The sequence below is a fragment of the Pteronotus mesoamericanus genome, unplaced genomic scaffold (assembly GCF_021234165.1).
Source record: "Pteronotus mesoamericanus isolate MK-2021 breed Mesoamerican mustached bat unplaced genomic scaffold, CSHL_Meso_final contig_347, whole genome shotgun sequence".
Classification (NCBI taxonomy): Eukaryota; Metazoa; Chordata; class Mammalia; order Chiroptera; family Mormoopidae; genus Pteronotus; species Pteronotus mesoamericanus.
Genome location: NW_026555137.1, coordinates 16534181 through 16561907, shown reverse-complemented (window position 1 = coordinate 16561907; position 27727 = coordinate 16534181). Strand labels below are relative to the sequence as shown.

General features: G+C 55.4%; 1 protein-coding gene across 1 annotated transcript in view; it reads right to left on the bottom strand.

Moving 5' to 3' along the window:
• Positions 1 to 26632, bottom strand: part of GALNT2 (polypeptide N-acetylgalactosaminyltransferase 2) — a 158555-nt gene extending 131923 nt beyond the window's left edge. Inside the window, exon 1 of the mRNA XM_054576727.1 lies at positions 26423 to 26632. Within this exon, the coding sequence (XP_054432702.1) occupies positions 26423 to 26548 (126 nt within the window). The 5' untranslated portion in view covers positions 26549 to 26632. The remainder of the gene's footprint in view (positions 1 to 26422) is intronic.
• Between the last annotated feature and the right edge of the window lie 1095 nt (positions 26633 to 27727).

Genomic DNA, 27727 nt, shown 5'->3' with positions numbered 1-27727 from the left:
AGGCGGGAGGCAGCTATCTGGGTTTGGAGAGAGACAGGTTTAGCCCAGTTCCCTAATACCCCCACCTTCAGCTGCCAAGGTGGGCAAAAGCCATGTGGTCTGGGTGGGACACAGCCCTGCCCCTTGCGGGGTACTGCTCCCCTCCCCCATGATGTAGGGACCTTCCTGCCTGGAAGTGCGTCCTTCAGAGGGGTGTGCTGGGGGCCCACAGTGGCCACCGTCCAGCCGAGTGCTCCCGCCCCACCAGCTCCTTCTCCAGCCTCTGCCTCTGCTACTATTTTGGACTTGTAACACCAGCTGATAAAGACTGTCTACGCTGAAACTTAAAGGAAAAAAAAAAATCATGTGCGCGCAGTCTAAAAAGAACGCCACCCCACCATCCAGGCCTCGCAGCTGTAAGAACAGACAGCGAGGAGCGAGGAGGAGAGGAGCGAGCGGAGGCAGAACACTCCCAGCAGGAAGGTGGATTCTGCAGGCGCGCAGCACCGCCTGCCGCAGGGACGCAAGAGAAGCCACCGAACGCGGAGCCGTTCTCATCATCCCACCGAGAACCCCGTGCAGTTCCAGTCGGGGCTGCAGAGAGTGAGTGCAAAGAGTCTGAAGTGTCCAGAAGAACTAAGTTGTGCCGAAGCTCCCTATGAATGTCCCCTCACCCAGAGTATAGACGAGAGAATTCAAAATCTGTTCTGGTTATTAACTACTAACATTCATATGCACCTTCTTTACAGGGGACACTCATACATGTTAACTCATTTTTAATCACGAAACCAAAGGAGAATTAGTATTATTGCCTATTTTAGAGATAGCCAAACCTAAAGACTCAGAAACATATGTTGCACTAAATTCTCCACCAGTTAAGTATTAATGCTACAATGTATATGTAATGTTACCATACGTTACCATCATTCTCCACTACTAGAACATTTTTCAAAATTTCCTGACAGGTCAAAGATAGATTAAATTGTTTCATTTTAATGTTAAAAGACAAGAAACAGCCTTATTCACAGTAGCTAAAAGGTTAAAGCAACCCAGTGTCCATCGACACATGGATGCATGAACAAAGTGTACTATATACATACAACAGAGTATTATGCAGCCTTAAAAAGGAAACTGGCACAGGCTACGACATGGATGACCTAGATGACATTATTACGTGAAACAAGCCAGTCACAAAAGGACAAATATTCTTTTGACCTACGCATATGAGGTCCCTAGATGAGTCAAAACCCTAAAGACAGAGGGTAGAATGGTAGTTTCCAGGGCCTGGGGGGGAGGGGAATGGGGAGTTAGTGTTCCGTGGGGACACAATTTCAGTTTTACAAGATGAACAAGTTCTCTGGGTGGATGCAGTGACGGTCACACGACAATGTGACTGTACTTAATACCTCTGAGCCAGTTCAGATGGTACATTTTATGTTATACATATTTTACCACAATTTTTAAAAACTTTAGAAACAATTTTAGACAAGAAAATAAAAGTAACGTAAAAAGGGTCCTGGCTGGGTCACTCGGTTGGTTAGAGCATCGCCCCAATTCGCCAGGGCTGTGGGTTTGATCTCTGGCCAGGGCACCTACAAGAAGCAACCAGTGAGTATATAAATAAGGAGAATGGCAAATCGACGTTTCTCTTTCTCCCTTCCTCTCTAAAATCAATAAATAAAATTTAAAAAGAAAACAGGGTAAAAAAAATACATAATAGTTCACTGAAAACTGGTAATCTCTATATGATAAAAACTGTTTCTCCTGAGCAAAGTACCTACTGTTTTAACAGTCTGGATACTAGGGCATTAGGTTATGAGTTTGCTGTGTGATGTAACTGAGGTCTCCCACGATCCTCGGTCTAAATGCTGAAGTGTCCCATAAGCCCTTTCTCTTGCTGTCCATCCACTCTTCCCAGCTGTAGCTTTGGACAGAACTTAGTATGATCCTAATGTTCTCAAGACAGATTTAATAGGAAGAGGGAGTCATTTTGTTTGCTTCTAAACAAACCATTCAGACAGAAATGCAGAAATTACTCATTCTGCAGAACTGATTTACCATCTGTTGCTGAAGGGAGGGAAGTCTTCATGAAATCAGAGACTGACTTGGAGGACCTCTGAGCGAATTAAAGCAAAAGAAAATGTCCTTCTAGGGTTCAAGTCTCTTTGATCCTATGATCGTATATAATTCGGACAAAATGATTCAATCCTTGAGGAGAAATAACCAAAGGGATATTAAGATTCGGCCTGGCCAGCAGTCACAGCCTGCCCCAGGCCGCTAAGGGTTACAGGGCAGAGGTGGGGAAAGCTCAATTAATTACGGATTAAGAAAGACTTTGCCCTTCAGATGAGGGTGAAATGCAGAAACACTAGAGAAGGTCCTAGTGGGAAGGAAAGAAGCAGCAGCGAGGGAAGGGAGGGAAGGGAGGAAAGGAGGGAGGGGGAGGGAAGGGGGCGGAGGGGGGTGGGAAGGGACTGCCGTGGGACCCTCAGGGACCCTCTCACCCTCAGCAGTAAACAGGCAGCGTTTCTCTTAATTCTCTCCTGATTCCCTATATGGTATAAGATATGCATTTTAACAAATATCACTTAAAACCACTTAAGCAAATGACGACGCTGCATTGATAAAGAATTCTTTACTCATAATTATGACAGATAAGTACTTATTTAATACATTTGGTTCAGTAATTAAAATGTTTTTCAAGGAGAGAATTTTCTAGCACGGCTCAACCTAAATTGGCAGGTCCCGATGAGAAGGCACCACAAAGGCAGGCTGCTTTGTACTTCCTAAAACTGAAATCAGACCCAGCGGCAGCTGGCTGGCTCGGGGAGGAGAGTGACTAAAGCAAACACCTCCCGACACACAGCTGAGCAGGCGGCTCCTTGGCACGGTGTGCCCGCCACACCCCTGCACAGATGCAGCGGCTTCAGTGACTGGTGTCTCAGGACCTTTGGGTGGGGGGTGCAGGGGGCGGTTCTTACACTGTCGGTGTCTGCGGGGTGAGGATGCAAGCACCTGGCAGGGGGCAGGGCCCCCACCGGTCTGAGGCCTTGACCGCGGCCCCTCCATGCGGCCTCTCTGGCCCCGTCTCATCCTCCAGGGCGACTCCTCACACCTGCTTCTCCAGCAGAGCAGCGCGGAGGTCCCACCGCACGGCCGCTGGCCCCGCGCTAGCCCAGCGTCACACCACAGCAGCCCACTGGTCAACGCGGCCGCCAGACCTGCCCTGGTTCGGACACAGCGGTGTTCGGGGAAGTGGCGTGCAGAGCACACAGGGGGGAGATACTGCTGGGGACGTCGCTGGAGACCCTCTGCCACGACGGGACACTGGAGTCCCCGTCTCCCCTGGGGCCATTTCACTCCAGAACTCTTCAGCCCTGGCCTGAGGAGCAGCCACTGAAACTCGTCCCACGGAGAGGGCAGGACGGCAAAGGGCAGGCCGGGCCGCAAAGCCAGGAGGAGCCGCGTCAACTCCAGCTCCGCCACTTCCACGCCTGCCACCGAGGCCACTCACTTCGTCTCTGCACCTGACAGTCTCTACCCCTAACTGAGGATAAAAATGCATCATAGGTTTTGTAAGGCTTAAACGGGGTAATACATGCAGCGCTGCAAAGAGCGCACGGTGCGGGTCCATTCCTCGGGGTTACTGCTTGTATCCCCTGCTGGAAGGTCACACCCAAGCCGCCGACCGGACTGCTGCCGACCCCCGGGCCTGCGGCCCCTGCCGCATCCTGCACCAGCTCTCTGCTGGCGGAGGCAGGAGAAGTGGCCGGCTCTGGGGGGCCGCCTCTCTGATCACATGCCCTCCACCTCGGCCTATACGAAAGGTGGGGAGCAACAATCGGGGAACCCAAACACACCCAGGAGAAAGGCCGGCTTGTCATCACCATGAAAACCCAGGGACCACGAACTACATGCAACTCAAGCCCTGGGCTGAGAGTTCTACCTACATCCCTTTACTTAATCCTTGTTACCGCGACAGGAGTGGCGGGCACACCTCAGGCAGGGAAGGGTCCCCCGTCCCAGCCTGTTTCCTGGTCTGTAAGGGGAAACTCACCAGCGCCCTTGCAGACGTGCGGGGACGATGAAAGGACTTGATGCCTGGACGCGCCTAACAGTCCTCTGGCTGAGTCCGCAGCCACCTCGCTCTGTACCTCCCTTCCCCAAACTGGCTGGCTCTGTTTACTTCTCTTCTGGTGATTTTTAGTTCTACTACACATACGCTCCTTGTAACGGGAGCTCTTCAGATGTTTGGGGGAAAGTGCGTGAACTGCAATCAGAAGAACAGCAATGCTCTTCTTTGCTGTGCTTCTCGGCTGTAACTGGCACAGCCGAGGCTCAGGGATCAAGCCGCTGGCCCAGGCGCACGTGGCAATAGCAGTACAGGTGAAGTCCAACCCACTTAGCAAAAGCTTAACCTCTTAGCAGCCACCTGACGTCGCCTGTGCGGAGTGAAGTGACATGAGGATGAGGCGCGTGGCCACGGCCTCTTCGGTGTCACCCCGACCAGGTCAGACCTGTCGGTCTGGCCAAGGACAGAGGCACCGTCGTCTCTCACAGAACCGCCTTTCCACCGTGATGACCCAGTGCCCCTGCGGCAGCTCTGGTACGGATCTAAATCAATAACCACGTGCGCGTCTCTCCATTTGGTTTTCAATACTCTTTTCCCCCGACTGACATTATCCCTTACGATGTTCAATGACCTTTGCATTAAGACCCTTTCTATTCTTATCAAGAACAAGGTTAGAAAAGCTTTGTCCTCCCTAAGGAAATGCTTCACTTTACTCACAGATGAGAACTACATAACCCACCGTGTCGCCTTGGTGGCTTCAGCTACCAGGATGCAGTTCTGCGTCCAGCTGCAGGTGCTCCCCTTGGCGTCAGCGAGCCTGCGAGAAGCGTGGGGACACCGGGGCCCGGCTGGCCACTCTTCGGGTCTCAGGCTCCCGCTCCACGAGCAGGGACAGTGACGCCCACTGTGCAGGGCTACGTGCAGGATTCACCTCACACAGGTGGGCAACACCTGGCCAGGATCTGGCCCAGGGAAGATGCTCAGCGTTAGCTCCCTCCAGCCTTTAGCTCTCCATCCACTTCGTTTTCTTTATTCTTCTCCTTTTTCTCCCTACACTCTCCCCCCACCCCAAAAATAATATTTGGCCCTAGATTTTTAAGCTCTTGTTTTAACGAACTTATGTTTATGCATAATATACATGTGTTTTCTTATAAGCTGCTTCCAATCTTTTTAGAGCTTTACGTAGCTTAAAGATACTGCATTCACTGTCTAGAAGGAGAAGGAAATTTCAGAGTTGTTGCATAATGAACACAGATTTTGAAAATAAGGGTGGAAAATGTCACCCTCCAAAAATAAAGCCCAAAAGACCCAGCAGAATGACTGACATTAGGCATCAGTGGCAATCTTTCCAGGAAATGCTCGCTCTAGCTGACGAGGATCTAGTGATGGCGTGGACGAGAAGACGGTCCGTCTCCAGTCTTGGAGGTGTCTGCGCAAAGGCTCGTGGGGACGACCCGAGCAAAAAAAATCCAACGAACGCAGGTAAATAAACTGTGCTCTCATGAAGTACAACACGTCTTAGGAAATCGTTTTGCTGAATGATTCCTAAGGAATGTTGACAAGAAAGCCAGATGTATCGGTCAGGGTCCAGCTGTTAGAATTCAGACACCACACAAGCTTTTGAACGCAGACGCTTTACTAGAACTGTTTGCTGGGTATCAAGTTGTTACCTAGGTAACTGAAGGGGCACAAAGAAAACTCTGAGGAAGCAGGGGTAGCCGCGGCAGGAAGCAGCCACCTTCCCCGCGACGGCGGGACCCCGGGGAGACACTTCGAGTTTCTGAGCCTTACAAGCCCCGAGGACCAGACCCGGGCCCAGGCCTCAGAGGGGGCAGCTGCTCGGCTAGGGTGGGGGCAGGAGGCTCTTTCGGCCACTGCTCCGAGCTGGATTTCTCCGCCGCAGCTGAGGTGGAGAAGTGTTTGTGGGGGCCACTCGTGGAACAGGAGGACAAGAACGAGGAAAAAGTCCCTCCTCTGCCCCCAGCTTGCTGGTCCCTTCCCCGCCCTTCGTGCCCCCCGCTCACCCTGCCAGGGAGCTAGGGGAACAGCAGACGGGCGCTGAGCAGAGACCCAGCCCCACGGATCACAGAGCATAGTCTGAGACGATAGTTTAATAAATTGCACGTTGGGTTTTTTGAAAAATGAATCTCCATCAGTACCCTAGGGAAAGGGTATTGATTCTATGCACAGAAATAGCCCCAGAATGGTGGAGGCCGAGCCATCAGCTTCCGCAGACCGAGGCCACGAGCTCCCAGAACCCAGCGCCGCCCTCCCAGCAGAGCTCCGTTCCCCGTGCGCCTGCGCCCAGGAGCCTGCACGCACAGTACGTGCTCGTCGCCGCTTAAGGCACCCGCGCGCCTGCGCACCTGCGCACCAACAGCGTGCCATTCTGTGTCACGTGACCCCCGCCTCTGGCCGTCACTTCCTCGGCGAACTAATAAAACTGAACTTCCAAACCCATAAAACCCACGTGAAACCCTAGACCCATGGCCATGCCCTCTCTCAAAGCCTGGCCTGAAGCAGCTCAGAGGCCTCTTGTTGCAACTCCAAGTGTGACTGTGAGATTAACACACCGGGAAACGTATCACATCTTTTCAAGAAAATAATCTTTTTACCCTTAACTGTTTCCACCAACATGTGCCTCACACACACACAGTCCAGGACCCTAAGAAGAGCCGTCCCCTCTCCCCTCCCCACTGTGCCTCTGCACAGGGCGCCCCTCCCTGCAACGCACCGCCCGCTGTGTGGGCCGCTCAGCGTCCCCGCGGTCCCGGGTCAGACGGAAGGAGACAGCATTGTTTACTTCTCGCCAGAACGTAAGTGGCTCACAGGCAGCTGGACAGCAAATGTCAGCGTCCTCTAATCGTGAAAAAGCTCCCGACACGTCCAATCAGTTCGTGCATGATCCACAGCAGGTCACGCAAGGAATGACTGTTCTTTGAGAATTACATTCTCATGGTCGCTGATCCTCACCTACGCGGTCAAAACAACAACAAACAAACCCCGGACTGAAATGATAGAGAAATAAAACCCGTGATTGCTCAACTACTGAATACCCCAGTCCACACCCTCTATTCATTCAGTCCAGAGCCTGTAAGAAAAATACTTTGTTCTTTAAGCTCTAAACTGTCATTTTTGAATCTGTTGTTCATTATTCTCAGAGTAAATAGCATGCTTCTTGGAGCTTCCAGAATAACTTCTCATGACAGAGAGCATCATTTAGTAATTCAGTGGCAGTTGTTACATGCCCACCGATGTTCACCCCTGAATGTAAAAACAAGCGCCCAGTCTTCCAAAAAAGAAGGCAGGCCAAGCTCAAAGCGCAGAGCAGAGCAGCCATACATGCTACAACTCTGCCACGATTTTTAGCAGTTATTACAAAAAGATGGCAACTCTCGACAATGCCTTCCTGACCCTCTGTTCCCAAACCCAACCGCATGAGGGTCCCCTGGAGCCTTTTCTGAAGCACACGCCTGCTAGAGTGGGGCTGGGGTACGTCGTGGGCACCTGCATTTTAAAGTTTCCCCACGTGCTCCTTACGAGTGGCCTGACTGAAAACCACGGGACTACAGTTTGGATGGGGTGGGGGTGGGGGTGGGCGGGCATGAGGAGTGAAGGGAAGAGAAAAGCAAAGCTGCGAGGAAAACCAATTAGGACACGGGAGATGGAAAGGGGACAGATGCCAGCCGAGTCTGAGGCTGCTGCAGCCTCCAAGTATCATCCTCCTGCAGTAATTCGAGTGCATCAACAGGCAAATTCCTTCACCCCGCATGCATTTCACTTGCGAATTCAGTCATTAGTAGTGTTGTCAGATGAGGGCAGCTCTGGAACAACTACAGAGACCAAGCGTGCCCCAACAGGCCGGGCCTTCCGGCCGGGACAGCGCTCGCAGGTGGGAAGGGGCTGTGCCAGACGTGTCCTCGGGACCGGCCGCGGGAGGGAAGCCGCCTCTGCAGGCACTTTCCCAGGTGAAACACGTTTCCGTCTGGGACGGATAAAATGGGGGCTGGCCGCCACAAAGTAAGTCTGCAGTTCTAATGAAATGACTTAGACATGCCTCTCTGGCCAGGGAAAGGGAAAGGTGTGTGCACACACGTGCACAAGTGTGTGTGTCTGTAGTGGCAGGCAGGAAATGATTTCCCAGCTGAGTTAGGGACACACTCATTCACACACACACACACACACACACTTTACTGAGCACAGGGCAGTAAGTGCTTGACAGGCAATATCTCCTTTAGTCCTTGTACCAGAGCTCCAGGGAGTAGGCCTGTTATGATCTCCACCTACTGAGGCCGTGACAGAGACTTAGAGAGGTACTTGTCCGGGGACACACAGTAGTAAGCAGGGCTGAGACTGGGACCACCCGCGCCCCCTCTGCACAGTGCGCTGCCCGCGTCCCGAAGCATCCCCCACAGCACGGCAGACGCACGGCTAGCTGGGTAGGAAGGGCTGTACCCCGAATACATTTCTTAATATCGAGCTGTTCATGGTTCCAAGCAAGAGACCCAAGCCAGGAAATTCAGCCTGCAACTGAATCTTCATTTCTGCAAAACTTATGTCCTGTGTTGGGTGAAATGGAGGAGGAGGAACGGGAGTGAAAAGGGAAATAAATCCTTTAGCTCACAAAGAATACTGCTCCTTTTGGGGCTGTTTTCCTCCCTGGCCAATAAGAACACTCCAAAAAAATGTAAAGAGGGAAAGCTCTGATCTCCAAAGGGTACGTCTTGCTGCAGGAAATTCTCCCACATGGCTGCCTCCCCCATGTGCCGCCCCCCCGCCCCGCCCGTGCCTCCCCGGCCTGCCTGAGGCACTTCCCACCCCACCCCCACCTACCCCCACCCACTAATGGGCTGGTGGCCCTGGGAAGAGGGCTCCGCTGGTTCCTCAAGGCTGGGCTAACCACTCCCGGCCCACAGAGTGGTGCTCCGCTCGACTCTCTAACCACCAGCGTCATCCGCTCTCCTAAGCTCTTGCTCAAAGGACTCCAGATGCCATCCCCCGGGGTCTCCGATGGTTTTGTACCTTCAAACTTGCCAAGTAATGGAGGACGTAACTGCCTCAGTTCCTCCCTTGCACCCTAAGAATACCAAGTCCTGGAACAAGATGCATCGTCACTTCCCTACGTGCTATGACGGGGGCAGATCTGTCCCGCGGCTCCGCGCCCTGCAGGCGGCCCCTGCACCCCTCCCTTCACACAGTGGGTGGGCTGCAACCTCCGCACGCACGGGGCGCTTCAGGCGCCCCAACAGAAGCTGCTGGAGAGCTCGCTCCTTGTAGCAACTACCTCAGGGCACGGACTCAGGTGTGAACACACTGTGTGCCCACCGAGGGGCTCCGGGCACTGCCAGCGGGGCCCCCAACATCTCACAGACTCATCACCTGCACCTCCAACCCCCTACACCGGAACGCAGTGGCCTGTTGACATAGTTTTATTTTATAAGTGGTTGCGGAAGGCACAGAGCATTACAATAACGAGACAGAGCAGTCACTCCCCCCAACTCCGGAACGTAATGAGTCAAAGAACCCCTGATGCCTAACCCCCAGTCTCGCAGGGAGTCCCCTGACCAGGCAGGCTGCCTGGACGCCCCTCTCATCTAGGCGACTGTCGGAGATCACCTTCCACATGCAGGACCCTTCGGGGGTGCTGAATTGGTGGAAGGAGGGCTAACAATGAAAACCTCTTTTCTAAAGGCCCCCAGAAGGGACGAGGCTGCCTGAAAACAGTTTATAATTCTATTGCTCGTTACCTCTGCCCTGTACCTCGGCATCCCTGACGTCTCCCTCCACTCCTCAGACGAGGCGAAGCGGCACCTCCACCAATTAAGGTGCAATGATTTAACAGCGCAGCTTGCTCAGACAGCTGGGCCTGCTCGGCTGCGACGGCAGTGCAGCATTTCCGGAGGACGGGGTGGACGCTCTCGTCTCCTCCAAGTCCACGCTCACGTGGCACGTGGGGAAAGCCAGATGTGCACCTGGAAATGATGGTGGCTCCCCACCTGTGGCAGAGCGCAGCTGTTACAGACTGCAGACTCAATGCAATGAAAGGGCAAGACGACGTGCCAGCCCAAGCCTCGGTCACCCAGCAGAACAGCCCAGGGGACAGGGACGGCAGGAGCTGGGATGCGTTTTAACAGTGTGGCAAGTTTCCCCGGGGGCAGACCCTCCGCTGAGCCCAGGCTCGAGGCCACTGTCACCACAGAGACCCCACCAGCGTGAGCCTCACCTCACTCACCAGTATTGAGAGCACCAACCACGAGCTGGGGCTGAGCCACACGGCGACACACACATGTCCTTAAACACTTACCAACCGCGACGACCTTCTAACGTGTGTCCTGCTCACTGACCACACCTCCCTTCGTGGGCCACTTTTTGCTTCTGGCTGCCCGAGCACACCCGGTCCACTCTGGCCCCAGGACCTCTGCACGTGACCTTGGTGCGCGGGCAGCCCTCCACTGCATCTGCATGGCTGGGTCCTTCCCGTCCCCAGTTCTCCCCCGAATGGCCCTCCCTCAGCCCTTCTGATGCCTATCTGAGCCCCCCTGGGGCTCCATCAGCACTTCAGATACCGACTTGAGGGCCCCCCCACCCCGTGCCCGCTCTCCTGGCCTCCCGCGGGCCCAGAACGGCATGGATGCTAATGAGTCTGCGGGTGGAAGGCGAGCTGTCAGGAAGCTGCTCCCCGTCTGGAATCGAGTAAGGGCTGCATCAGAGCTCAGCAGGTTAGGGCCGCCTGAGGCGCTGCCAGCAGCCCACAGCGGGGACAGGAGACCGCGAGCCCTGCCCTCGACTGGCCTGGCAGGGTCCCAGCGGGGCGGCCCCCGACCCACCCAGGGGCCCACGGCCCAACATCCAGGGGCGGGCGGAGAAGGGGCTAGGCCTGCCCACAGCCCGGTTCCCCTCCTGGTTCGTCCCAGGCGCTGCTTCCCTCAGTCCGCAGGCAGGTCAGAGGACAGGCCGTCCTCTGCCAGTCAGAGCCACTGAATAAACTCACTGTGCCCCCATGGTTATCACCCTGAAGGAACTAAATGCCAAAAGCTGGCTGTCTCCTTCCATGCTCTCTGGGCACCGTTTACCAGCCAGACAGCCTCCCGAACGGAAAGACCAATGCCTCAAAACGGGGATTCTAAACCCTAAAGCCTTTCAATGTGCTGCTCGTTTTAAGGTCGTCTCTCAGCCTGGCTCCCCGCTCCAGGGTCCGGGAACCCCGCTCCCCCGCCCCGGCTGCCTATCTCGCACTCAAATGTGCACGCTCTGTGCTTCCCCGCTGTCAGCTTGGATGGCTAGGTTTCCAGGCTTTCTCCACTATTTCCGCGTGTGCAGGCCTCTGGAAGAAAATGCCCCGTCTCACAGCCGCGACCCTCCCTTCCTGGAATAAACAGATACCGCAGAAAATAGGGAAGGTGCGAGAGCCAGACTGTCCCCCAGCTCTGCACCGAGGGTGGGGGGACAAGGGGAGCTCCCTGTGGGGCGAGGGGAGCACCCGGGAGTCTCCCGGGGGCCGGGGGGAGGCTGCCGAGGCCCTGGACAGGCAATGTGGGACCGGAGGCCAGGCAGCTGTGACACGGCCGCCCCATCGCTCACAACCCCGCCCTGGGAACCCACCGGCTGGTTCCGCTTTTCTCTCGGTGCCCTGGGACTGGCACTGCACTCCAACCAACCACTGAACCTCACAAAGGTGACCCAAATGTGCCACCTCTGGCCTCGGTGCCACAGCTTCGCCTCAGAAACGGGGACCCTCCCAGGACTATCGTGACTCCGCAAGGCCCAAGAGAGGCAGGGACGCTGACCCCGCGGGAAGAAAGGCTTCCCCCACCGGGGGCACCGCACCTGATTCACACCCCGTGCGGCGAGCCACACGGCCTGGTCCCGGTGGGCCTGGCGCCGGCCCGCAGCGCGCTCCCTCGTCCTGAGACAGCGCCCGCGGGGGAGGAGGGTGCGCACAGGCGCAGGAAAACCAAAGTGGGCCCTGGCTGGCCCGCGTCGGCGCCCCCTCCTTCACCCCGCAGGCGCCCAGCCGAGAAACGAGGCGAAGCAGCCGGCGCGAGCCCGGGTCTGACGTCACAGCCAGGCGCGCGGAGGGATCGCCACCAAACGCCCGGGCTTTCGTGTGGCTTAGTCTTCCTGAAATCGTCGCACAGTTTATCATTTCATCTGCAATCTGGTGCTGAGCTGTCTTAATTAGAGCTGGGAACACCAGGCTGGCCGACAGAGCTGGGGCTCAGCCCTCGCAGGGCGCGCTGGGCGCGGCCACACTTACGAGTTCCGCCTCCCCGTGTCCCTCACCTACGGCTTCCAGAGCAAGTCGAAAACTGAACTAAGGAACCTGGAAGAATGCTTACTAATTAAAACCTTGTGGAGAAGTTGTCAAATAACATGCTGTGTTCAGATAATAACAGCTCAAGATATTGAAAAAGCCAATTGTCAATTGAAGTTAAAAATTAATTACATAGTCACATAGTTAAAAACCACATCCCGGCGTAGTTTTCAAAGACAACTACGAAAGAGAAGAGTGTACAGTTGGGAAGTAGTCCCTTGGTACCACGTGCAAGGGAGGGGTTCTGGCCCCCAGCTCCCTGCCTCCTCTCCCGGCTGGACCAGGTGTCCGCCTGGCACCACGCACGGCCCTGTGCCCTGGCCAGCTCTCCGCCCTCTCTGCGGCCCCCCTTCCTCTCCACAGAAGGAGCCGGGGCTGCGGGAGCCCTGCGTCCTCACACTCCTTCCCAGACGAAGGACCCGGCCAGGGCGGCCGAGGGGAGCCGCTCTCTGGAGAATTGAGTTGTCTGCTTAAGCGCAGAGAGCGAGAAGGGCCCAGCAGGTACAGGAGCCCAGGGCCACGCAGGAGAGCCCCCACGCAGCTCAGGGCGCGGACTCCTGCTCCAACACCGCCAGCATTCACGTCCACACCAGCTGTCGGCACGAACCTACGTACAAGCCCCATTCTGACTTACTCGTCCTTGAACAACCGATGGTAGGTAAACAAGGAAGCTGGGGCGCAGAGGGGTTAAGCCACTTGCCTGGATTTACAGAGCTAACCAGGGAAGCCAGAATGCAAACACGGGCCCAAGGCCCCGGTGCCACGCACCCGACCACCCCGCCGCCCCAGAGCCAGGCGCCCTGCCAAGGGCTGTCCTGCACCAGCGCCCACGCTCTGCCCGGCAGGCCCACGGGGCCGGAACCCGGAACAGGCGAGATCGTTTCCAAATGCCCCAGGGTGGGTCCATGGAGTTGCCCCAGCACCGCCCACCCAACAGCAGCACTTAGGCGGCTCAGTGGGCAGAGTGAGCTCTGCTTGGAAATCAGCTCGCACCCTCCATGGGGCCTGGACTGGAGACTCAGCTCCACAGGCAGCTCAGACCCTGGGCACAGGCTAGCCCTCCACAGAGGCTTCCTCCTTCCTCACTGCCCCCCTGCCCCAAAACCCTGCAGGACTGAGGGGCGCTTCCCTTTCAGACAACTGCAGGGCCGCTGGTACAGATGCCCAGGGCTCGCCACAGCTGGAGTGAAAAGCTCAACTTATTAGAGCCTCAGAAATACCCTCTGGGCCAGTGCAGGCAACACCAGCACCACGTGCTCTCCACTGGGGAGGGAGGAAAGCTCTTTAAACTAAAACCATGTATGAAGTACAAACACTGCTATAGAAATGACGTCTGCCAAGTCAGATTTATCCCCAGGCATAGGCAAACTTTACCTCCCTTCCTTTCCTTTTGAAAACAAAAGAGGCCCAACTCACATCTTCCGGGGTAAATGTTTAGTGACCTACGTTATTCCTTCCTGCCAACCAGTGTGTAGCCCGTAGGCAGCCCAAGTGCAGAGAGATGGAGCATGCGCCCCAGCAGCCTGTGCACAGGGATGTCCTGCGCGAGGCCCACCCTCCTCCAGGTGCCCACGGGTGAGGCCTTTACGGCCAAGCGGTGCCCTCCAACGCTGCCAGCCTCAGGCCTGGAGCGCAGACCACCCAGGAACCCAGACGAGGCCCCTCCCAGCTCCCATCAGCAGTCTGCAAGAATAAAGGCTAAGGAGCAGATCACGGGCCCCAGTAATAGGCACCTTCCAGGCCTGAGGTTGCCACCCAGCATCAACCACAGGGAAACCTGCCATTTGTAACTTGCTGATGACTTGGGGTCTGCAGCTCAGAGACCAGGGCCTGCTGCAAAGCCAGGCCTTAGGAAGTGGGGAAAGGTTACAATTCCAGCCCCATCTGTGCTCCCGCACGATCCGTGGGCATGTGAATAGCCCTGGGGTGCACTGAAAACCAGGGGACTGTGGCCAGTTCCTGCCGATCTCCCAGGTGCGCTGAAATAAGGACCAACAGCAGTGGCTCTTCTGGGTTTCAGTCATCCAGTGACAAGGCTGACAGGCACGTGAAGTGCCAGGAATTATGTATCTCACAAAAAATATGCGGTACCATACATCTGTCAGAAGTCTCTCATTGACAGACACAATGCAAAATGTGAGGCTTCAGCAGCCATAGCCTGTTGGAGAAACAAAAAGAAATAATAGATACTTCTTGACGGTCTCCCACCTGGCTTCCCAAATCACCCACAGCTCCTAATGGACTGCTTCTCAGAGCTAGCAAAACTGCCCCGGAGGAGTGGAAGCAACGCTGGCAGAAGACTGAACAGACCCAGGCTTCGTGCCCTCCGGTGCCTGGCAAGTGAGAACGGGGTGCTCAGCACAGAACAGCCACAGGCAGCTCTGGTGGGCGACAGGGTCTCTGGCCACTGAGCAGTCCGGATACGTGTCAGCGACCTTGCACACCACCTACACTGATGCTCCACCACCAAAACATGCACCGGCATTAGCCCTCTCTGAAGAATTGAGGTAACTCTTCCGGAAGCAATGGTGCCAAGTGTGAGAATGTTTCCCTGGTGATGTGGGGGACAACTCAAGATCTTAGGCGACTCTGAAGCGTCCCTGGAAATCCATCGCCACTGGGTATTCCTAAATTACACGAGATGTAGGTGCTGGTGTGCATATTTACTGACTGCAGCATTGTGATTTGTAAGAATTGTGTATTTGGACATCGTCCACGGCTCCTGGCTCACAGCTCCCAAAACACTTGGAATTTCCTGAGCGAGAAGAGCAATGGGAGCTTCCATTGTCGGCTTTGGTCTCTTGTCCTCAGTTCCTGAAATCACCTCAGGCCAAGAAGGTGAAATGGGTGTCCTGTTATTCATAACAAGCCCCTTTCGAACACAGCTGGGTTTATGGAGATGAAGTGACTTTTGGAAAGCACCTAAGGTTGGTGTACCAGTTGCCAGGGGAACCTGCCATGAAGAGATGGCTGGAACTTTCAGTCCCCGCCCTGATTTCTGGGGAGGGGAAGGAGCTGGCGATCCAATCGATGGCCAATGACTTAATCACTCGTGTCTCCAGAATGACGCCTCCATAAAAACTCCAAAGGAGGAGGGTAGAGGGCGTCTACACACCATCACACCCGGCCCTGTGAGGACAGCAGCTTCTTTATTTGGGGCCTTGCCCACGGCGTCTCTTCCTAAGTCCTGTGCGCCACTCTAGCTAAGTCATGGAGGGGTCCTGGGAACTGCTGGCTGACGGCCAGAAGGTCAGAAGCACAGGGACAACCTGGACTTGCGACTGGCCCCTCACACAGGGGCAGTCCCGTGGGACCGAGCCCTTCACCTGCGGGCCCTGATGCTGTCTCGGGGTAGCTGCTGTCGGCCCGGGGTGGCAGTGCAGGACACGCGGCTTGGTGGCGCAGGGGGAATCCCCCGTACGCAATGGAAACTGGCAGCAGAAACGGCCTACTGACCCCATCACAGAGCCGCAGAGTTGCTTTTCAAAAGAGAAATACTAGTTTTCAGCTGGTTTGCTAATTTAAGCTGCATGATCTAGAAAGTCCTTTTTCATTCCTTTAATAAATCTTCAAAAGTACACAAAAATAACATAGTATGATGAACCCCACGTACCCACTAGTCAACTTCAGTAACACGTCTGGCCAGTCTTGTTCCCTGTGACTTATACTTTAGTTTGTGTCTACAAAGGATAAGGGTTTTCAAGAAACATAACCCCAGTGCCATTATAGCCACTAATAAAGTTAATGAGAGTGCCTTAAATTTTATCTACTGTCCAGTCCCTACTCAATTTACCATTAGTGATTTTTTTAAGGCTTCCTCTAGTTCGTTTGCTCAGTAATTGTGAGCTCCCTAACGGAAGACAGAGCATCTTGTTCACCCCTGCAGAGCTCAGAGCTCAAAAGAGTAACTTAGTGACCGAAAATGCTCAGAATCGTTTCTGATGGGTCCGTGCCCCTTAGCTGCTTGTCTCACGAAGAGAAAAAGCAGGAAGGACTTCTGCTTCCGTGGATGCTGGGGCTTGGGCGTGAACAGAGGCAGATGCGCACACTTCAGCGAGGGCCTTAGGCAGGACAGGAGGCCCAGGGCTGAGTCCTCAGAAAGGTGAGCAACTTGACACAAGAGGAAAAGAGACGCCACCACTCAGTTCTAACACGTCCTTCTTTTCCCACAGTTTAACATGAAATTGGGATGCACCCCAGAGCGGATGACCCCGTACGACGCTGTGAGCCAGGCTGGGGCCACGAAGCACCCACCACAGACGTGTCGCGTGAGCAGCAGAGTCTGCAGAATGCCTATCAGTGGCCGGGACAGAAACCCTGGAAACAATAAAGTACTTGTGATCCCTACACCCAAACCAGGCAGGATAGGAATGGATGGTGAACTAGGGAGTTCGGCAAAATTCCCAGAAAAGTCAAAAGTTGGCTAACGCTACGTAATTGCCAAGCTATGTTAAGAGCCAGGAACCAAGGTCTCCCAGCCCTTTTACGATTTTTAAATTTTAGTTTATTTTAGGAAATGCTGCATCACCAAAGATCTTGGTGGCATAGAGGAAGACTTCGTCTGAGGAAAGCAGGCACAAATATCTGAGTCAAAAAGTGGACTCCGGGAAAATCCAGGAAAGGAACACCTACCCCAGTGTATTTCAGGTATATTTTCCTTTTAATCATTGTATAAGCGTGATATATGGAAAAATCAATGTCTAATTAAGTCTAAAAGAGTTCTTTAAATTTGGAGAAAATAAAAACATTAACTGATAAAGAAACCATTGTGACACAGTTCAATGAACACTGTTTTCTTCTTTTCTAGTGGCATATAAAATAATGGTTTTACAAATAATAGCATCTCAGATTTGATGAGAAAAGGCATTTTCCAGACACAAGAAAAATCAGTGATCACCGAGCGAGACAGGAAGTAACACAGGCGGGTGAGCTCCGTGGCTCAGGGAAATGGGGAAGGGCGAGCGTGGGGAGTGGAAGGAGAGGCGAAGGGGGTCAGCCTTCTGAAGGCCACAAAGCAGACGCTCACCGTCTAGGTCACCGGGAGAGCCCCCGAGGAAGGAAGGACCAAGACCATGAGACCAGAAGGCACCCCAGGCTGGGCCAACCTGCTCGACATCCAGGACAGCCACACAAGTCCCCCAACGCAAGTCACCCAACCTGATTGCTGACAGAGTGCTTAATTCATGGGCACCCGCAACACGCAGGCCTGTAATCAGCATCGGCTCCTCAGGCTCTCGCAGGATGATTTGGCTAAGCCAGGCCCTTCGTTTGAAGGGTGTCATCTTCCCTGGGCAGCACCCTTCTGAGGAAAAAGCTCACCGTCCGGACTGGCCTCTGGAGCGCAGATGAAAAACTTCAGCAGCTGCTCGAGTCTGACGGTCTTTAAAATCACCTTTTCTTTGCCTCCATGTAATGTTCCAGCTGTTTTGCCCAGAAACATGCTGGAGGCACAGCACATAACCCCATAAAGCTTCTAATGACCCTCATAAATGCCAACAGCTTCTGCAAAAAGCAGCTGGATGCGGTCCCTTGGGAACCAGGAGGACCTGCAGTTTCCCACCGCTCCGCCTCCCTCAAGCGGCTGTGGGCAGAGGCGTCGCATGCCCGGTTTATTTTCCACAAATAGTACAGATCGCAGAGCCCTGGCGTTATCCACGCTGCCAAGAACAACCTGCCCGAGGCCGAGGTAGCAGGCAGGCTTCTGACCTCTGGTTTCCTGCAGAAACCAACACCCCCACCACCCACAGCAGCTCGTCGGGATGACGTCACGGGGGAAATCCCATGCGGAGCAGGGGCCTGGGGACCAGGGAGGAGTTCTCATTAAGTGGTAATGGGCGTGGAACACCCTACAGACAGGAGATGTGATTTAACAGCGTGCTATCCACCGACAGGGATTCTTCTCTGGCCCAACTTAGCACATCAGAGAGATCGGCTCAGAAGTCACTTAACGAAGATTGTTCCACAAGCACCTTCTACTAAATCAATGCGCAAATTAACCTGCAGGCTCCTGAATCAGCCCCAGGCGCGGTGGGAGAAGGCTGTTTGGGAGGATGCGTACCATGCTCACGAGGATGAATACGCAAGTCACCCGGGACACGGTGTGCACAGCGAGACAAGACCCAAGATTCCCATGTGATGGGAAGACAAACCAAAGGCAACAACCGTCAGGAAAGAAAACCGGCTCAGGTGTTTACAAAAGAACCTGCGGAGGGTAGAGATCGCCAAAACGGCCGGACAGCGCGGACGCCAGGAGCTGTGCTGGAGCAAAGCCAGCCCGCCTGCCGGAGCCTGGCTCCAACCCACACCGGTGTCCCCTCCCCAGGGGGCCTACAGGCCCAGCAACATCACCCTGCCCCCCAACCCTCCAGCCAGTTCCTAACTTCTTCGCTGCTCTATTTTTCTCCATGGCACTTAGCACCTTTTTCTCACACTTTATAATTTACTCTGCAGCCGCGTTTTTGTCTCGCTCCCCACACCCCCCAGAAGGAAAGTTCCACGAATGCGGGCGTATTTGCCTGCTGCTGTCACTGCCGTCTCCCAAACGCCATACCCCAATAGTGCCCGACACACAGGAGCAGCTCAAGAAAGCCTCCTTGGAAGAAGGCGTGAGAGGGACCAGAGCCCGTTTCCTTTTGCTCTGGACAGGGGGCAGCTGAGGACAGCCGTCTTCAGGACAGGCGGGGCCTGAAGAGTCACAGCCCAGAAAACAGCTCCCAGAGCAACCGGTGAAAAAGAAAGAGCAACACGGACCGACACCCCCATCAGAGCATCGTGCGCGCCATCTGCTCCCAGTACCTTCCTGGGAGGTACCCACATGGCGCCCAGGACGAGGGCACGGCCCCACGGGCACTTGTGCACAGGCCCGAGGGCACGGGCAGCCGGGCCTCGAGAGCGAGGCGCATCCATACCACTGGCCGGCGGAACCTGCGAGCTGCAGGCAAGGCCCACTGCCTCCGGAGGCCCAGGGAGGCGTCTGCCCCCGGAAGACCCGGGTCTGCCCCCCACGCCTGGCTCTGGGACCTGCGGGAATTGCTGAACCTCTCTGTGCTTCAGTCTTCACCAGCGAAAGGGGCGTGTGTTAATATCTGCGAAGCATTAGTCCGGGCCCGGCACACGCGATGGGCGCTCATCGCCTGCTCGCTCAGTTAAAACGCCTTCCTGGGGGTCCACCCCAGGTCCCACAGAGGCCGGGCTGCTCCGCAGAGGTCTAACCGTAACAGTGGCAGGGAGCAAAAAGGACACCTGAGTTACCACACTGGCCAGCCCCAGCAGCGGTTCTTAATCAGGCGAGAGTCTGCCTCCCCGTGGGTCCTTGGCATCGCCAAGGACACCGCCGCTGTCCCAGCTGAGGTGGGGGTACTGCAGCGCCCAGTGGGGGAGGCCGGGGAAGCCGCTAACACCCTACAACACGGGGCAGCTCCACGTGACAGTTACCCAGCTCAGAACGTCTACTGGGCCGAGGGTGAGAACGCTGAACAAGAGCCATCACTGCCGCCAAGGCCCCCTGTCCCTGCCAAAATGTGTGTCCTGATTTGGGCTTTGGAAATTCACCAACTCTGTCCCCAGCCACCCTGGCCCATCCATCTCCCAAAGAGTCGGTCCCCTAGCAAGAAGCCACTAGCACTGGCAAGACAGGTGGCCAGCAAGAGGGAACTGAGGGACCCACAGGAGGGCAGAGGTGAAGGGACAGTCGCCGGGGCAAGCAGCCCAGCATGGCAGGCTGGGCCGTGGGTGGCCAGACCACCTGACACCTGCACAGCGGCCTTGTGACATGGGGCATGAGGCACGTCACTCCCAAAGCTAAGGAAAGCACTTGCAGGGCAAGCCCGGGAGCGAGACTAGTGACCATCTGGGGTTCCTTCCAAATCCAACCCTGATGAATCACCGCCATGTACACTCCCCGATGCTAAGACACCAATCTAAGATTTCACATATCCCGGGCCCACGATACCGGCTGGGACTGAATTCAAAAATGCCAAGTGTATACCTGTCCTGGGAGGCACTGTGCGAGGAGGGGGCAGGGCAGAGAGCCACCGGCCTGCGGCAGGGGCCGCAGGAGCGGAGGGACTTGTCAGCTCCTGGAGCAGGATTTTATTTCCCAGAAAAGGGCACGTGGTCAGAAAGGAGAAAGGGGAGCTGGACAGGATTTCCTGGTACCTCCGCCCCTGGGTTAATCCGTCAGGCCAAACACCAAACACGTGGCCCAAGATCCGACTCCTCACACCAACAAGGAAAGCAAGGTCCCTACTCTGAAGGCAAGAGAGGTGGCTGGAGGGCAAGGACCAACGTATTCAATACAATACTTGCTGGCGGGGTCGGGGGTTCCTTGGGGAAGGGCCCGGAGTTCCGCCCGAAGAAACTTCACCGGTCAGGCAGCCTGGCGGCAAGAATCCAAGACCTAAACAGTGGACCAAGGCGCACCAGGAGCAACGCCCGCATCAGACTGCCTCAGGGGGACAGGTGACCTTTCAGGTCGTGGAAATGAGGCCTGGGAGATACCTCCCTCCATCCCCCGGCAGTGACTGGGCCGATACTCGGTGAGCATGGGTGCCAGGCAGGGTCTGAGAGGCCCAGGTGGGGACAGGTCTCCTAGAGAAGGAATCCCAAGGGAGACCAGGCAGCTGAGGGTGCAGGGCCCCGGGGTGTCAGGAGAGAGCGGCATTTATTTAACAACCAGCGTGGAAGTTCCTCCCAGTGTCAGTCTGGGTGGCTGTACGAGTGTGTCTCCACTGGACATCCGACGGCTGTATGTCTCGGCACCATCCATGCAAACATGCCGTCAAGAACAGGGTTCACAGGAGAAAAATGAGGGGTGCGTGTGGCCAGGTCCCGCTGGCTTCTTGTCCCATGAATTCTGCTGGGCCAGCGAGGAGACGGCACGGATCTTTCCCAGGAGGACCCTGCCCTCTTCCCGGGACCTCAGCCAGGACCTCAGGGTTGGCTCCTGCGTCTTTGCCCCAGCAGCGCGCCACCCCCTTTCCACTAAGCCAACTGCCCTGGATCTGCTACAAGTGAGGCAGCACTGCACTGTCTCCTTTGAAATCGACGTCTTCTCAGACTGGCTTCCCTCTCCCAAAAGATCTAAGAAACTGAATGGCAGTCATAAGAAATTGTGTGTGCGTGCGTGCCTGCGTGCGTGCCTTCCCCAGCCCCAAACATTTTTCTGACCACTTCCTCTGGTCCAAACAGGACACACCCTCCCCCTCCAGGAGCAGGGAGACTTCCAGAGGATCTGGAGCCTTGGCGCTACCTGAACTTCCCGGGGCACGTCCCGCCCACCCCAGGATCCACCAGAGACCCAGCAAGCCGACCCCACTCCACGCTGGGCACAGCTGCTTCTTTCTCATTTCTGCTAGAGGGTTAAGGGGAACGCTTGTGTTTGCACGTTTATCAGTCACAATCTGTTTCCATCATGTTTGAGCAGGGGAGGAAGCCACAACATAACTCCAGGATGCAGAAACTTTGTTTCCTTTAGAGAAAAGCTTATGTTGCAATGCCAGTTTGCTACTCTCTGGGTATCCAATGGTCTTCCCCTGCTGGTGCCCTTCTCACTTCAACCTCCAGCTCTCACCTCAAATGGATTTTCCTGAAACTCCAAACTGATTATTGGTGGCGTGTGGTACAGGTCCCATCCCCGCCCCCCTCCCCCATTCTCCCACAGGCAGGCTCCCAGATCTGCTGACGCCCATTTAAAGCACGCAGCGGCCTCGTGTTCAAACTTACACCATGCACACTTGAGTGATGACAGCCATCCCCCCTGCAAGGCCGCAAGGACAGGGGAGCTCAGCGCCTGGGTGGGGAGTGGGTGGAGCCCCATCACCACGGGAGGCCTCCACTTAGGGACACCTCCACAGTGGCCCTCGGAGCGCACACACCCACCGCAGAAAGGTGGGTCTGCAGACCACAGCCCTGCAGTCTGCCCACTGGCGGGAACCCCACTTGGACCCCACGGCAGGTACAAGAGCTGGCATCGTGGCTGGACCACATCCCACAAACGCAGTCCTAATGTCATTCAAGGTTGCCAGGCAAGCCCGAGAGAACTAATGAAATCCTGGAACAATGGCTGAGGGGCTGAAGAAAAGAGGCACATCAACAATTTTCCTGAAATCAAGAAGACACACACGATTCCTGCCTCACTGTATTTTCAAGGGCATATTTATGCTTTTCCTTTTCCTTCTCCCGCTTCCCCCATACCATTTATTGAGTATCTATCATTTGGCAGGGCCTGCGGGTGGCATTTAGTTCTCTGCCACAAAGTGAAAACAATTACCCCCACAGTAAAGAAGAGGAAACTGAGGATCAGAGGGGACCAGCAAATCAGAAAAGGCCTCCGAGCAGAAAGGAGGAGAAAACCACTCTCACTCGACGCCAGTAAACAGGTGGGTACCATTCCCCTTCCTTCGAGTGTCCCTTACCCGGTTCCAAAAACATTGCTGGTTCCCGACGATCAACCAACTCAAAGACCAAAAAGTCAGCTGAGCGCTGGAAGCACTCTGCAATTTAGTCCCAAACTCCTTCCCCAGTTTTATACCCTCATGTTCCCCTATGCTCCAGCCGAGCGAGGCTCCTCCAGCCCCAGAAGAGGGTCCCCCACCCCCAATGCCTCCTATAGCTTCAGGTCCCCCGCCCCCACCGAGCAAGGCTGCTGGAAAGGGAACGGGCTGCCTGGACCTGCGGGATGCGCTCCGCTATCGCACTCCCTGACCTCTCCCAGAGGCGGGGGGAGCAGCACCGGGAAGGGGTCTGAGACCCTCCACGCCGCTTTCAGTAGAGATCACTCTTCCCAGGCTGGAAAGCCCTCCCTTCCCATCCTCAACTGCCACGCTTTACCCAAAGGCAGGTTCATTTCGTGAGAAATCCCTCTCTTCCGCAGCTCCATCCACGGCCAACCTCCCAAGGCCCAGGGGAGGAGAAGTAACATGATTAAAATTTTAAAGCATTCAGATGCTCAAAGGAAAGGCACCCTTGAAGTGCAAATCATCAATTTACAGGGAAAAAGCAAAATATGGGGAGCGGAGGGATCTATACCTACGTGAATGCAGTGGAATTTTAAACAGTGTGCTGCCTGTGGCTGAGCAGTTTATGCAGCCTTGAGTCCCAGGCAGGGCAGCAAAACCCGGGTTGGTTTGCAGCAACTTTGGTTTATAGAATCTGCAATCTGAGGTGAGCTGGCTTTCTGGGGTCTGCCACATGGAGATGAGTTATTTAACAGGCAGGACACAGTGAGGATGTGCCGGGACGAGGGTGCTGAAGCAGCAAAAATGCTAGACAGACAATCCCCAAAAGCCTAATGCTGAAGCCTGGCGCCCTGTGAAAAACGTCAGGGTGCAGAGAGATCAGCTAAATGTGGAATCAGAGCCTTGACTTTGAGAGCAGGAAACAAGAAAAGAAACGTAAGTCCACTTACATCTACGACACTCCAGCTAGTATTTAAATTCTGCCTGTACGTGCATACCACGGTCTCTTTTTATGTCCAAACTTTACAAGCTAAAAATACCACATATTTCCTTTTATCGTGAGGATGAACTAAATTTGAAGAGACTTTCTAGTCTCTAAATCCATGGAAATAATTCAGAAGGCAGGCTGCACGATTCTACATGCTACATTATTAAATCCTGGACAGCAGGTTCTATTTAGCACCCCCGGCAAGTCTTCCGCTTTCATAGCAAAGTCCGCTTTCATAGCAACGTCCACCACACGAAGTTCGTAAGTCTTCTTCCTGCCATGTCAAAAGCTACCACATTTACGCACCTCCTCCCCGGCCCACAAATCACTAAACTATGCTAGGGCCCGAATTAAATTTTAGGGTTGGTTGACATACAGAATAGAATCCCAAATCACCGATGCATGTATAATCGTTTGTTTCCCACACATTTTTCTACATGGTCTCTGCACCTTCCTATTGCCCGTCCACAAGAAGTTCCTGGACTATTCTTTTTAAACTAAGGAGGATACTGCAGAGGTCAACCTGGAAGACTCTCTCAAATGCCATCCACCAGCTGAAGCCCACCCGCCAGGGGAATCCAGCCTCTGCCAACGCTAAGGCCACACTGTCGCTGCGTCCGGTCACATGTGCTAATTAATGGACGTAGCAAACCAAGGGAAGAGAAACACCAAGCCTGGCTCCGCAGGAAAGGCAGAAAGCTTTGCCAGGTCTCACCAGCACACCAGGCTCTGTGGTCCTGCCAAGGCACAGTTTACTGGGAAGCAGTTTTGAAATAATTCCAGTTTCACATGACCCTCGTTTTCACTATGGCAGCAGCTACACATGCTTCTACAGGGTGCACTGGCTCTTCACCTCTCGAGCATAAATGGAGACTTCGTGCACATGTACAAGAGTTCTCTGCATTAAAAAAGAGGGAGGGAGAGAGCCCTGACCAGTGTGGCTCAGTTGGTTGGGTGTCGTCCCACAAAGCAAAAGGTCGCCAGTTTGATTCCCAGTCCGGGCACATTCCTGGGTTGTGGGCTTGGTCCAGGTCTGGCAATGATTCTCTCACATTGATGTTCTTCTCCCTCCCTTTCCCTCTCTATAAAAGAGAGAGAATATAGAGAAAACAGGGCTAAGAGTACACTGTCAGCTCAGAACCAAACCAGCCCAATTCAGCACATGGAAAAACTATTTTCATTTCTGCCTCATGAGATAAAGCAAACCCATGAAATTCACCAAGAATCAAACAAGGCACCCACCTCCATCTAATTACCTTCAGCTAAGAATCAATGAACGAATGAATGAATGGATAAAGAGAGGGCGAAAAAACCTCTGAAGCAGCCAAACTCAACGCTGACATTTACAGGTTGGACTTTAAGGCTAAAGTCTGTGCATCTACAGTTACGCAGCTCGGCTTGTTTCAGGCTACCACTCCGTGGTTCCAGCCCAACCCAAGGTCCACCTCCATTAACTCAGAATTTCCTGGCTTGGCGATGACACCGAGCGTCACAGTAATGGGGGTTACAGAATTCTGGAAAAGATAACGCTGCTTTCAAGACCTATTAACCACCCAGCACCACAAACACCGCCGGGCAGCGCGTGCACAGCCCAGAGCCCTCCCGGCCCCAGTAGGCGCACGGCCGCAGAACCGCGCCGTCCGGGCTCCTCTGGGCGCTCCGTTTCCCCCCGAAACGCCGGGCCGTCCCGAGCGCCTTACGCGGTCCCCACGGCCTAATAACTCGGCCTTTGGGGCCTGTCGAAAACACACTCCTAGAAGAGGGACGATCCCCCCGTAACGGGGGAGTGGGGATGGTGCACGCGGCGCGGGAGGGCCGGGGCCGAGCGGGACAGAGTGGAACGCGGGGCCCGGGAGGCGAAGGTCGGGGCACGGCGTGGCCGGCCTCACTCGGGGCGCAGGGGCAAGGTGGCCTCCGCTTACTCCCGCCCAGAGGAGTCCGTTTTATCCAACACCGGGCTGGCTGCGCCCCCCGCCCTCAGAGGAACGGGCAGAGAAAAGGACAGAGTCCAGCACTGCGCCCCCTCCTCGCGCGGGGTGACGCGGGGGAAGGGGGAAGGATTTGCAGCGGCATGTATCAAAGGGCTGAAAAGAAACTTGGACTGCTCTCTCCTACTGTACACGACACGCTGGAAAGGCAGCCGCCTCGCCCTCCCCTCCTCCCCACCCCCTTTTGTGTTTCCTAACACCCGCACAACACCCGCACCCCTAAACTTCCCACTGCAAGGGATGGGGCTTCGGCGGCCGGACAAGACTCAAATCAAATTACGTGGAGCAGAGGGGACGTCCACGGAGGGGGAAGGGGGACGACAAGAAAGGCATCTGCGGTCCCCAGCCCAGCGGGGCTGAGCCGAGTGACCCTCTTCCGAGCCCGGCGAGCGCGGAGGGGACCGGTGCGCCCACTGCCTCGGGGACTCCGCGGGAGGCCCGGGGCGGGGGGCCCGAGCCGAGGTCCGCACAGAGGAGAGCAGGAGGGGCGGAGAGCCCCTCTCGGTGCCCAGCGGCCACGTCCGAGCGGGGGCTCGGGGCTGCGTCGGCGTCAGGAGGGCAGGGCGCGGGGGTGGCAAGGAGTCCGGGTTCGGGGGGCCGGGCCGCGGGCGGGCGCCCACTCACCTTCCTGCCGGCACCGCCGCTCGCGCCCGCGGCCAGCGCGGAGCCGCCCCCGGAGTACATGTAGTAGGCGATGCCCAGCACCCACAGGAAGGCGAAGCAGAGCAGCATCCGTGAGCGCCGCCGCATTCTCCCCACTCGGCCGCCGGCCGCGGCGCCGCTGCTAGCGAGTGCTGCCTGGGGCCGGCGGGCAGGCGGGCAGGCGGGCAGGCGGGCGGGAGGGCGGGCGGGGCGCGCCGGGGCGGAGCGGAGGAAGGGGAAGGGCGCGGCGCGGCTCCTCCTCCGGCGCGCGCTCCCGCTCCGCGAGGCAGCGAGGGCGGCGCGCCCTGGGCGCAAAGCTCCGCCCCGGGCCGGGATCGCCGCGCTGTCCCCGAGCAGGAAGCCGCGGCTCCGGAGGCGGCCAGGGGGTCAAGGAGCAAAGGGCGACCAATCAGCGGGCGGCGGCGGCCGGGCGCGGGCGGAGGAGAGGGGATTAGCGCGTCTCCAAGGCTGCTGCACACCAGCCGCCCCGCCTCCTCTGCGTCCTCCCGCGCGCCCTCCGCCCCCCATGAGTGACAGGTGGCTGCCTGGACCCCAGAGGAGCGCGCGCACCCGTGCTCGTGCGCACGTGCACATGCGTGGGGGACACTTGATCACTGCTTCTTCGTGCTTGCTACCCTGCAAGCACTATCGACTCTTCTTCCAAACCACCTCGGACCCTTAAAAGGGTCGCTTTTATTGGCCCACCATCCTGAGTCTTGCTGCAGTTCCCTCCTGGACCCCACCTCGCTGCTGCTCGTTGCAGGGTTTTTTTTTGTTGGTGGTTTTTTGTTTTTTGTTTTTTTTTACCAATCTTGCAGCTAAACGTCCCTAATCCCCAGGGGTCAGTTTTATTTATTCATTTAGGCAGAGGTGGGGGCCTAGAGGTAAAAGCTCAGAGGTCGTCTTCAAGGGAACATTTTTCTGGGGATGAACACAGCGCTTAATAGCAGGGGTTATTTTAGGGGTTTCTTTCTTTCTTTCTTTCTCTTTCTTTCTTTCTTTCTTTCTTTCTTTCTTTCTTTCTTTCTCTCTCTCTCTCTCTCTCCTTTCTTTTTTGAACTAAACATGAAATGAGGGAAACAACATGTATTTTAAAATATTTTTAATTGCTTAAAAGAAGAAAGAAGAGTTAGCACACTCAACATCTTTAAAGATGCAAGAAGGCAGGTCTGTCTTGTAACAGAATCTACTAACCCTGACGGTGCCCTCCTAACCGCAAAGTTTCCAGTGTTCCTAGAAACGAAAAAAAAGAAAATGTTACTTAGCACTTGATATTTTAAAAGTGAT